Here is a 12912-nt window from a genome sequence, read left to right as displayed (position 1 = left end):
AGAGTTCCTCAACGACCCAGCCAGGCTTCTTGCCCTGACCCGGTGGGATCATGCGCATAGCTCATTAGAGCTATTTTATTTGTGATTGACGGCAGGATGCACCATTCACTAGCCAGCTGGTATGCTCCACCACCCCCAAGCCACGGTTCCCGCTGGTGTGAATTGGTGCAAGTATTGAGGAACGTGGACCTGGCGACTTGCAATCCGAGGGGAGACAAGATACAAGTACCCTCCCAACAATTGCTGCCAGGGTGCAGAGGGATGCCTTCATGGGAGGTTGGGGCCATGGGCTTGTGCTGGGCTGGAGGAGCTCAGGTCTGGCTGCGCTCCCAGTTTGCAGCCTTTACACCCATTAAACAAGTCAGTCAGTATGCATAAAGTCAAGTTTTTTCATAACAAAGTGAAATTATTTGCATCTGTAACCCTAAAACAACAAAGAACAAAGAAACGTACAGCACAGGAACAGGCCTTTCGGCCCTCCAAGCCCGTGCTGCCCGACTAAACTACAATCTTCTACACTTCCTGGGTCCGTATCCCTCTATTCCCATCCTATTCATGTATGTGTCAAGATGCCCCTTAAATGTCACTATCGTCCCTGCTTCCACCACCTCCTCCGGCAGCAAGTTCCAGGTACCACTACCCTCTGCGTAAAAAACTTGCCTCGTACATCTACTCTAAACCTTGCCCCTCGCACCTTAAACCTATGCGCCCTAGTAATTGACCCCTCAACACTGGGGAAAAGCCTCTGACTATCCACTCTGTCTATGCCCCTCATAATTTTGTAGACCTCTGTCAGGTCGCCCCTCAACCTCCGTCGTTCCAATGAGAACAAACCAAATTTATTCAACCGCTCCTCATAGTTAATGCCCTCCATACCAGGCAACATCCTGGTAAATCTCTTCTGTACCCTCTCTAAAGCCTCCACATCCTTCTGGTAGTGTGGCGACCAGAATTGAACACTGTACTCCAAGCGTTGCCTAACTAAGATTCTATACAGCTGCAACATGACTTGCCAATTCTTTTTCTCAATGCCCCGGCCAATGAAGGCAAGCATGCCGTATGCCTTCTTGACTACCTTCTCCACCTGTGTTGCCCCTTTCAGTGACCTGTGGACTTGTACACCTAGATCTCACGGACTTTCAATACTCTTGAGGGTTCTACCATTCACTGTATATTCCCTACCTGCATTAGACCTTCCAAAATGCATTACCTCACATTTGTCCAGATTAAACTCCATCTGCCATCTCTCCACAAAAGTCTCCAAACGATCCAAATCCTGCTGTATCCTCGGACAGTCCTCATCCCTATCCGCAATTCCACCAACCTTTGTGTCGCCTGCAAACTTACTAATCAGACCAATTACATTTTCCTCCAAATCATTTATATATACTACGAACAAAGGTCCCAGCATTGATCCCTGCGGAAGACCACTAGTCACAGCCCTCCAATTAGAAAAGCACCCTTCCATTGCTACTCTCTGCCTTCTATGACCTAGCCAGTTCTGTATCCACCTTGCCAGCTCACCCCTGATCCCATGTGACTTCACCTTTTGTACCAGTCTACCATGAGGGACCTTGTCAAAGGCCTTACTGAAGTCCATATAGACAACATCCACTGCGCTACCTGCATCAATCATCTTTGTGACCTCCTCGAAAAACTCTATCAAGTTAGTGAGACACGACCTCCCCTTCACAAAACCATGCTGCCTCTCACTAATACGTCCATTTGCTTCTAAATGGGAGTAGATCCTGTCTCGAAGAATTCTCTCCAGTAATTCCCTACCACTGACTTAAGGCTCACCGGCCTGTAGTTCCCTGGATTATCCTTGCTACCCTTCTTAAACAAAGGAACAACATTGGCTATCTCCAGTCCTCCGGGGCATCACCTGAAGACAGTGAGGAGCCAAAGATTTCTGTCAAGGCCTCATCAATTTCCTCTCTAGCCTCCTTCAGTATTCTGGGGACTTATCTACCTTAATATTTTCAAGACACCCAACACCTCGTCTTTTTGGATCTCAATGTGACCCAGGCTATCTAAACACCCTTCTCCAGACTCAACATCCACCAATTCCTTCTCTTTGGTGAATACTGATGCAAAGTATTCATTTAGTACCTCGCCCATTTCCTCTGGCTCCACACAAGATTCCCTTGCCTACCCTACAGTGAGTCAACCCTTTCCCTGGCTACCCTCTTGCTTTTTATGTACGTGTAAAAACCTTGGGATTTTCCTTAACCCTATTTGCCAATGACTTTTCGTGACCCCTTCTAGCCCTCCTGACTCCTTGCTTAATTTCTTCCTACTTTCCTTATTTTCCACACAGGCTTAGTCTGTTCCCAGCCTTTTAGCCCTGACAAATGCCTCCTGTTTCTTTTTGACGAGGCCTACAATATCTCTCGTACCTTTACAAAGTAAGCCCTTTAAAAAGTAGTGGAAACCATTGAAAGTGGTTTTTACAGTCAATTTCATTTGCCCTTTAAAGTATGGAAATCTGTGTATGGCTGGAAAGCAATTTCACATTCCATTGCCTGCTTCATAATTGACAGGTCAAGGCAGGTTCAAAAAGGGGAGCATCAGATTTTTTTATTTTTTTTTAAATCCCTCTACAGGGATCCATTCACCCAGGGGAACAGGTGCTTTCCTAGATGTTTTTAAAACAAAAGAGTCTGCTTTTTTTGTGCTTCAGTGCTTCCTAAAAAGTGTATCTGCAGGGGCTACTACAGCAGTTATGAGAGATTGGAGCACTCATTAAAAACAGCACTCTGATCTCAGGAAGTGAGGGGAGAGATTAGTCTCACCCCTCTCAGCTTCAGCATAGACCCTGGTGTGCCATGGAAGGGTCTGTAAAAGCCGATTCTTCAAAACATTTTCTAAGTGCCATGGCCTATCGGGATCGCTCCTAGCACCAGTGGGAATCTCAGTAATAGGCTGTTATAAACAGATAGCATTTGGAGTTTCTTTACCCAAGCAAGAAAGACCTCAATTCAGTGAATCTCTGTCAAGAGCACACATTAACAAAATTGTCCCATACTATACTTTTCTAATGACAGGTTTGTTGTGTAGTATTCCTTGGGCAGGATTCTCCAATAATGGGGCTATGTCCCCACTCAAAGCACGGGCATTTCTCTCTGGACGGACTTTCCTGAAGAGAGTCTTTCCTGAAGAGTCCAGAGTGATTCTCCTACCTGAAGGGGGCTAGCAGGGCCCCGGAGTACTCCTTGAGCTCTGGCTGCCAATACGGGGCCCTGCACTTCCGGTCGGGAGTCCGTGCCACTGGCCATTCCCGACAGGCAAAACGTGGTTGGAACCATGCCGTCGGAAGCTCGGCCAGTTTTCAAATGGGAGAATCGCCGTGGGGGCCACTTGCCAATGGCCCCTACCCGCGCTGCGTACACAGCGTGCGCGCGATTTGCGGCGATTCTCCAGGGACCGGAGAATCGCAGGAGCGCATCGCACCGGATTTTGGAGTCAACACCCATTCTCTGCCCCGCGCCAATAGTGATATTGGCGCACAGGCTCGAAGAATCCCGCCCCGATATTTAGAAAATTCACCTCATTGTTCATAATGAGCACAATCAACTTTCAAATTCCCAATTTTTTTTTGTATCTTACTACTCCTTAACTGGGCAGTGTCCAGGTTCGGGCAGCAATCGGAGCTGTACCCTCAAAGCCTCAAGGTCAAGGATGACTTGATCCTGGTAGAGTGGCCTTGATTAATGCACAGGGTTATGAGGATAGAGTGCTCTTTTGGAGGGTTGGTGCAGACTCGATGGACTTAATGCCCCTTTCAGCACTCTTCTATGCATTCCACTCAAAGAGAGCGAGTTCTGCTGTGCCTGAGTAGACCAATCCTGGAGCCATGGACTCTGCCGCAAGTGGTGAATGATGAGGTGGGTGGGTGGGACTCACACTGGATTTTGTGGCTCTGGATTCTGCGCGCTCTTTCCGCTGCTTATGCTTGGCCTCCATGTGGTGATGCACAAGGTGGCCAGTGCCTTCACAGATGCTTCTTCTCCAGTTTGTACGTTCTAGGCAAGCAATTCCCATGTGTCAGTGGGGACACCGAGTGTCCACGTAGCGGTTCCTCTACCCTCCTAGTGATCGCTTGCCATTGTGGAGCTTGGAGTAGAGCGCTTGTTTAGGAAGTCTTGTGTTGATCATGCAGACAAAATGGCCCACCCATTGCAGCTGGTTGAATGTGACCAGTGCCTCCTTACTGGGGATATTGGCTTGGGGCGGGGGATGCTCACATTGGTATACCTATCCTGCCAGTGGATTTGTAGGATTTGGCGGAGACAAACCTGGTGTTATCTCTCCAGGTTATTATGAGGTGTCTGCTGTACATGGTCCATGTTTCTGATGCGTACAAGTTGGTGAGCACCACGGCTGCTCTGTAGAACATGAGCTTGGTGGGGCAGCACGGTGGTTAGCACTGCTGCCTCACTGCGCCGAGGTGCCAGGTTTGATCCCAGCTCAGGGTCTCTGTCCAAGTGGAGTTTGCACAGTCTCCCAGTGTTTGCCTGGATTTTGCTCCCACACCAAATTGCTCCTTAATTGGAAAAATGAATTGGGTACTCTGAGCTTGGTGCTGGACTGGAGGTCTTTGGACATTCTGTTCCTCAGGCATCTGAAGGTTAGCCTGGCGCATTGGAGTTGATGTTGGATTTCATTATCGATGTCTGCTCGCACTGAGGGGAGGCTCACGAGGTATGGGAAATTGTCCATGTTATCCAGGGGCTTGCCGTGGATCTCGATTGGGGGGGGGGGGGCAGTGGTGGGCTAGGAGAGAACTCAGAGGCTCCTTCTCTCATACGCCTTGATGAATGCGCGATGGTTTATAGTTTGGCTGAGTGTGCACACGCAGGCGTCATTGGCATACTACAGCTTGATGACAGAAGTTGGGGTGATATAGCTTACGATAACATTGATAACAAAGAAAATCTCCTCCATCTGAATAGGGATTCTTGCACTAAAAGTGCAGAATTGCATTCCTGCATAGCTGCAATTTTCCTTATAAGTAATGATGCTAAAATTGGGCAAATACCAAGTCTTAGATTTGTGGTATCTGTGTACCAAAAACAGACATGTCCATTTTGATGTGCTTTGCTAGATGGCTTTTGTCAGGGTGACAACAAGGAAGCTACTTTGGTCCTCCATGCCCCTGCTTGAAGGAATAAAATCCAACCCACTTGTTTCTGAATTCTAACCATTTGCGCCTGCTCATATGTGCAGATGCCAGGCTAGGATGTATCTGGGATGCCCCTTCAGTCAAGTAGCTTGTCACCATTGTCTAGGTTCACACACAAAGAATGACTACTTGCAGAAGGTGATTTGAATAAATTGAACAAAGGGTTATTTCTATTTCAGATTAATAAATTGCTGCAAACAGCAGGTTCATCAGAGAAAAAGGGTTTACTGTTTTGGGTGGAAATTCTTCATGAAGACTATCCTGACGGCGGAAAAAAAAAGTCTGCACGTAACTGCTTTTCTTCTGACAGTTGATGTTGGACCTTGACAAGCTATTAAAGCGCAATGTTGTATCCTAGTAAGCCAACACCTTCAAGATAAGTTGAGGAAAAAAGTGTCAAAACATAAATGAAACAAACTGGGTTAGAAATCAGCAAGTTCCATCCGTCACATAGATCAGAGTGAACACACTCTGTGCTTTAATCCAAATTCAATCCCCTATAAATCACTGATAGTGTTAGGACACTGTTTTGTCACATAGTAATTAGAAGAACAAGCATCAAAAACATGGGTCCCACATGTATCTTTGTAAAAAGTAGAACAGGCAGTACAGCATACTATCGGGGAAAAATGTATTATATAGCTCATTGAAGTATGCCAAGTGAGCCACACAGTGCTGCCCACCCTTGGGGAATCAATGTACTTGATGCAGAGCCACCACTTCAAGCAGCATCAGGGGATCAAATGTTTCCCCCTATTTTTCCTCATTTTCAAATATTACTGCTCCAAATCCTCCTGTTCAAAATGTTTGCAAGCCTTATTGTCCTCTAGCTCTTTCCTCGGAGATACTCCATTCAAATACAGGGTTACTGTAATAATAGTCTTTCCTCGTTTCATTGCTTTCTTGATAAACAGCATGATGCCCACAGCCATATCTTTTCTATTAGAAGATTTTTTTGCCAATCCTCATTGTGAATGGAGTACATGAAGTGACAGAACTCCAAAGTTTATACTAATTGACATAATAACAAAAGGGAAGCTATGGGTTGACTCAAAATCAAATCAGAAAATACACATCAGGCCCTGCAGTACCCAAATAACAAAGATGGGTTACATTTTGCAAATGCCGAGAGCAAAAAGGTTTGGACATTAAGAACAATAGTGTTGTACTAAAAAGCTCCCTTTGACCTATGTTTCCTTTGAGCACAGGTCCACATTTTGCAGTGGTGCGCTAAAATGATTCTTTTATCATACAAAATCTTAATTATTTTTTTCTGTTTCAGATGCCAGACTTATCAATGTAGTTCCAACGCGAGCCGTTTTAGCTGCAGAAAGTATGCACACATTTCCAGTCAGAAGTACACCACTCACCCTATTTGCTAATGACAAATAATATGCATCCTTTATCCACTCTTAAAAACATATGCAACATATGTAAATGAGGAGACAAACTCATTTGAGCCCCCTTCGCCAACGTGCATTCCCCATCTAGATCTTATCTTTTTCCTCTTGATTGAGTAGGACTTGCTTCCACTTCAGTTTGGTGGATCCGGAGGTGGCCAAATCCAATGTGTGATCTGCAGACTTTGCCACATGCAGGACAGGTGGTGCCTGGAAGGTCAGTTGGATGAGTTGTTTGGAGGTTTGTGTACTCTCTCCGATGACTTGTCTTTGCTTCTGAATGTTCCTGACAAAGTCTCTCCGTACCTATTCGAATGAACCTTCTCTATTTTGATCGGTCACAAGCAAGGGACGTCAATGAGTTGGCCTCTTCAGGGGTGCGTTGAGGACATCCCTCAAGGGTTTATGTAGTCCTCCTGCCATGGTCAAGTTCCAGATAGAGCTGTTGTTTCAGGAGTCTGTTTTAGCAATTAGCCTGTATCTCTAGAGTTTCAAAGAATGAGAGGTGATTGAATTGAAACCTACAAAATATTTAAAGGATAGATTCAGGCAAGATGTTCCTCCTGGTTGGAGTATAGAACCAGAAGACATGATTTCAAAATATATATGAGGGAAATCGAGATGAGGAGAACCGTTTTTACTCAGGAGGATTGCAAACATTTAGAATTCTCTGCTGTGGTTGTGGAATTTTAGCCATCAAGTGTTTTTAAAGCAACAACTGACAGACTTTTAAATACCAATGACAAAGGAATTTGGAGATAGAGTGGGAGTGTGGGAACAGGGCATTGAAGTGGATGATCAGCCATGATCATATTGAATGGCAGAGCAGACCCGATCGGCCAAATGCCCTACTCCCATGTTCCTAATTTCTGGTGGAAGTGTCAATTAACATTGTCAAATAAAAGCAAATTTCACCAAGTAGAGGTGTACCATAATAGTAAGGCTATTAAAGAGGTCGGAAGATTTAAACACGCAAACAGACTTAAAACTTAGGGCGAGCATGGAATAATATAAATTCTGAACAATCACTTCCTCAACATACTCACAAGGCCTTGAATATTTTATTACTCCAAAAATGAAAGAACTGTTGAAAAGCCCAGGGTGATATAAATGAGGCGAAAGTCTTAAGCAGTGTTAGTTTTCTAAAATTACAATGCTGACACAGAGAAAGAGAATAGGGAATAGGAAACAGATTTGAGAGTTCCCAATTATCATTGGGGAGTCATTGGACACTGGGACAAAATGGCAGGAAATTGGAACAGGCCCGTGGATGGCCATACTCAAAGAAAGGCGACAGAACAGACAAACAAAACAACATCCCAATGGTCTTATTTCAATGCCAGGTCAAATTATGAAATTAATTAGAAAAGTTAACAGCAATCAACGGGGAAGGAGGAAGATGTATTTGGCCAATCCCCCATTGCTTCTGAGCAAGTCAAATCAAGAGTCACTTGTTGTAAACCCTCATAAAATGTCTTCTTGGAAGTATTTAAAAGTTCCAAATCGGAGGTAACTGGTTACACACCAGGGTGTGGAGATTCAGGTTATAAAGTTTGTGAATGGTGGTAGGGTGGACGCTGTTGATGTGTGCTGGGGCGGGGGAGTAATAAGTGGAGTTCAGCAGGGTTTAAATGGGCCCACAATTGCATATATTTACATCAATGGCTTAAATCAAGGACACACCGAATTGCAGTTATTTGTGGCCTGCGTCATACTGTACTCTAATTATGCTAACATAACATGTTAAGAGTTTTTTTTTCAAAAAAGGATTGGATTCCACGCAGTTCAATTTTTTTTTAAATAAGCAAAGTCGCCCTTAACTTCAAACAAAATAGAACCCATTTATTGCAGTCACTAGTAAATAAATTAATAAACAGTCTTTTATGGACAATTTGTGAAAACAACCATGTATTACCGTTCGAGTCCGGTGCCATGTCCGGGTGACTGACTCCTTTTGCCGGCTCATCCAGGAACTCGTTGTCAGGGTCGCTTCCTGGCTCCCCCACCTTCTGGCTATTGCCTTCAGAAATCAGGCTCGACCGCTCCTCCTCGATGGTGTACAAAAGGAAATCCTCCCCAGTGGGAGCATCACCCCACTCTGCATCCTCCATAACCACAGACCTGCTCAAAAGCCAAACTTGGCTCTGCTATGAAGTTTTGCCAGCGCTGTCACAGAATGTTCCTTCTTCCCAAGTGTTGTTCGGTCGCTTAACAACCTGTTTCATCGTCATTATTCTTGGAAAATATGCCACACGCTGTTGAACATCCCAGTCAGTTTTTTAATCCGGTAGCTCTAGGTAATCAGACTGAAGCACACCTCCCTCACTCCCTGACATATTAAGGGATTTTTCACAAGGGAAAAAAAGTTCTTGTAATTCTGACACGCCTCCTAATTTGCATAAACGTAATGTGAAACCATTCTAAGAGTTTTACTTCAACCAATTTCATGTTTTGGATTGTGACAAATAATTCAAAATTGAGGGACCAACAACAGAAAAGTCTTAAACTCTCCGATTATTCTGAACCCCACCTCCCATGACTTCCCAAACCTCATATGACTGGCCCCCATGACACCAGCCACACCTCTGACCTGGCCTGACCAGCTCCCAACCCACAACTCATTTAACTACACCCACCCAGCTGCCACTCCCAGCTGTCACTCTACCCATCTAGCATCCTATTCACCTACCTAACCCACCTACCAAGTTATACAGCTACACACTCACCTGTTCATTCATATACTAATTCACAAACATACTAAAAGGTTTGGGGACTTTTGAACACTAACCAGAATATGGCAGCTAGTGCCATAAAAGGGGGCATGAGAGAGTTTCGCAGGATCCTACTTGGAAGCCAGAACCTTTTTGCTTCTTGGCAGAATTGAAGCGAAACAGGCTTGAGAGAAGTCCTGAATATCCGAGAAGGCAGCCGTAGGTTGTTGAGTTCCTGATGCGGACTTTTTGGTGCAGCGGTGTTTGGCTTGGCATGGCTGGGGATCTGAAATTCTGCTTGTACGGTGAAGTTTTAATGGACCCAGAGATCCAGGGGAGAAGAATCTCAGAGGGGGAGATTTAAATCTTGGAGGTTGTCCCTTGTCAAAGCCGTCTGCATGCTGGGTGGTACGGTGGCACAGTGGTTAGTACTGCTGCCCCACGGTGCTGAGGACCCGGATTCAATCCTGGCCCGGGGTCACTGTCCATGTGGAGTTTGCACATTCTCCCTGTATTTGCGTGGGTCTCACCCCGACAACCTAAAGATGTGCAGTGTATGTAGATTGGCCACGCTAAATTGCCCCTTAATTTGAAAAAAATAATTGGGTACTCCAAATTTATTTTTTAAAAGCCATCTGAGTGGGAGCGACATTTGGAGATTTCTTTAAATGCAGAGATTGGAAATCCTCGTGAGAAAGATAATGTTTCAGTGAGAATGGTTGGCTCACAATATGACAAATGTCAGGGTGGGTTGTTGAGAAATCCATGGAATCAGCTTTGGCCGCATTTGCCATTTACTTTGGTGTGTTGCGTGCATGACCACAGTTTACCTGTTAATTCATATGTGCTTCATACTTACACTCAATGTTATAGTATGAGATAGATATTACAAATTGTTTGATCTTTCTGCATTTGTATGTGTCTGTAAAGATATTGCTGGGGGGAAAAGAATAGTGTGAGTTTGAATCAGTTCCTTCTGTTTGTATTGAAATACTTACGTTTTTATTAGTGTAATATAATTTATTTATTTTTGTTTACTTAGTATTTTATTCTTTGTATGAAAAGATCATCAGTAGACTCCTCCTGTGAATTTGTTCAGTAACTTTCATCCATGGTTTATATAACAAAGTTAAGATCTATCAAGCAAGGTTTTCACTATGGGATCTGACTTGTGTCATGTGAGAGTACCTTTAAAAAATGGGTATTTATAAAATAGCTGTGGTGGATGTACCTTTGAGAAATGGGTGTTTATCAGTGCTCTCAGAGTGTGAGTGGAGCTGGGCTGTCTGTCTGCTTTTACTTTCGCTTTGGGCTGTCTGCTACAGGGTGTGTTTAGTTTAGTTTTAGATTTGGAGGAGCTGCAGTTACAGCAAGATGTGTATGAATCTCTGCAAGCTAAAGAATTTGGTGATTTCAAAGTGGTAACTGCTCTCAGTAGAGATGTTAAACCTAGTGTCTTTCTGTAAAAAGGTTTTTTTTGTCTTATGGATGTTGCAAGGAAAGATTAAGAGTTACTTATCGAGTACTGTATTCTTTGGGGGATTTATTGGTGTTGATAGTTGTTAAGATGTTTACTGTGGGTTTATAAAGTGTTAACTGGTTTCATAAATAAACATTGTTTTAATTTAAAAGTACTTTAACTCTCTGTTGCACTACACCTGTAAGGTAGGCCCGTGTGTTTCCCATAACCACAATCTATTAAAAGTTTTAGGTCAGGTGAACTCCTTGATACACTTTGGGGTTCTCTCAACCCTGGCCCATAACAATTGCCATTATTCATATCAGCTGTGTTGTTAACACTATAAATAAACAGTAAAAAGGCCAAGAAATTGGTGCAGTGCCATGAAAACCTAATTGGTGTGCTGATGTCTTACCAGTCTAGTCTGTATGTCACTCAAGTCCCAGACTAAGATGGTTGATTCTTAACTGTCCTCTGAAGTGGCTCAGCAACTCACTTAGTTGTATTAAACTATTTGCAGCAGATCAAAATAAAATGGCTACTAAATGATAATGAGCAATAACAGACTTCCTGGCTAGTGATGCTCAGATCCAAAAAAAAAATTTCAAAAAGCTTAAGTTTTGATGTGAAGTGATGTTGGAAATAGATCTCCAGTTTAAGGTAAAGATGGAAAATTATAGGCCAATTAGCCTAACCTCGGTTGTTGGCAAGATTCTAGAATCCATTGTTAAGGATGAGATTTCTAAATTCTTGGAAGTGCAGGGTCGGATGAGGACAAGTCAGCATGGATTTAGTAAGGGGTGGTCGTGCCTGACAAACCTGTTAGAGTTCTTTGAAGAGATAACAAATAGGTTAGACCAAGGAGAGCCAATGGATGTTATCTATCTTGACTTCCAAAAGGCCTTTGATGAGGTGCCTCACGGGAGACTGCTGAGTAAAATAAGGGCCCATGGTATTCGAGGCAAGGTACTAACATGGATTGACGATTGGCTGTCAGGCAAAAGGCAGAGAGTTGGGATAAAAGGTTCTTTTTTGGAATGGCAACCGGTGACGAGTGGTGTCCCGCAGGGTTCAGTGTTGGGGCCACAGCTGTTCTCTTTATATATTAACGATCTAGATGACGGGACTGGGGGCATTCTGGCTAAGTTTGCCGATGATACAAAGATAGGTGGAGGGGCAGGTAGTATGGAGGAGCTGGGGAGGCTGCAGAAAGATTTAGACAGTTTAGGAGAGTGGTCCAAGAAATGGCTGATGAAATTCAATGTGGGCAAGTGCGAGGTCTTGCACTTTGGAAAAAAGAATAGAGGCATGGACTATTTTCTAAACGGTGACAAAATTCATAATGCTGAAGTGCAAAGGGACTTGGGAGTCCATATCCAGGATTCTCTAAAGGTAAACTTGCAGGTTGAGTCCGTAATTAAGAAAGCAAATGCAATGTTGTCATTCATCTCAAGAGGCTTGGAATATAAAAGCAGGGATGTACTTCTGAAGCTTTATAAAGCATTAGTTAGGCCCCATTTAGAATATTGTGAGCAATTTTGGGCCCTACACCTCAAGAAGGACATACTGGCACTGGAGCGGGTCTAGCGGAGATTCACACGGATGATCCCAGGAATGGTAGGCCTAACATACGATGAACGTCTGAGGATCCTGGGATTATATTCATTGGAGTTTAGGAGGTTGAGGGGAGATCTGATAGAAACTTGCAAGATAATGAATGGCTTAGATAGGGTGGATGTAGGGAAGTTGTTTCCATTAGCAGGGGCGACTAGGACCCGGGGGCACAGCCTTAGAATAAAAGGGAGTCACTTTAGAACAGAGATGAGGAGAAATTTCTTCAGCCAGAGAGTGGTGGGTCTGTGGAATTCATTGCCACAGAGGGTGGTGGAGGCCGGGACGTTGAGTGTCTTTAAGACAGAAGTTGATAAATTCTTGATTTCTCGAGGAATTAAGGGCTATGGAGAGAGAGCGGGGAAATGGAGTTGAAATCAGCCATGATTGAATGGTGGAGTGGACCCGATGGGCCGAATGGCCTTACTTCCGCTCCTATGTCTTATGGTCTGCAACTTGCAGTGGTCAACAGTTTCTCTGATGGCAGGATAGGTATTATCGCAAATAACAATTTAATTTTTCAAGATAATCTCTATTTCAAAGGTA

The 12912-nt window shown here is 44.1% G+C and overlaps 1 protein-coding gene across 4 annotated transcripts in view; it reads right to left on the bottom strand.

Moving 5' to 3' along the window:
• LOC140408575 (SH3 domain and tetratricopeptide repeat-containing protein 1) overlaps window positions 1–8956 on the bottom strand; it is a 124440-nt gene extending 115484 nt beyond the window's left edge. For 2 of the 4 annotated variants that reach the window (XM_072495963.1, XM_072495964.1), the window contains exon 1: window positions 8501–8956. In XM_072495963.1, the coding sequence (XP_072352064.1) occupies window positions 8501–8696 (196 nt within the window). In that variant the 5' untranslated portion in view covers window positions 8697–8956. The remainder of the gene's footprint in view (window positions 1–8500) is intronic. The other 2 variants (XM_072495965.1, XM_072495966.1) reach the window with 2 other exon arrangements.
• Between the last annotated feature and the right edge of the window lie 3956 nt (window positions 8957–12912).

Source organism: Scyliorhinus torazame, chromosome 3 (assembly GCF_047496885.1).
Source record: "Scyliorhinus torazame isolate Kashiwa2021f chromosome 3, sScyTor2.1, whole genome shotgun sequence".
Lineage (NCBI taxonomy): Eukaryota > Metazoa > Chordata > Chondrichthyes > Carcharhiniformes > Scyliorhinidae > Scyliorhinus > Scyliorhinus torazame.
The sequence above is the reverse complement of the archived record's forward strand: the minus strand, read 5'-3'. Positions and strand labels throughout refer to the sequence as shown.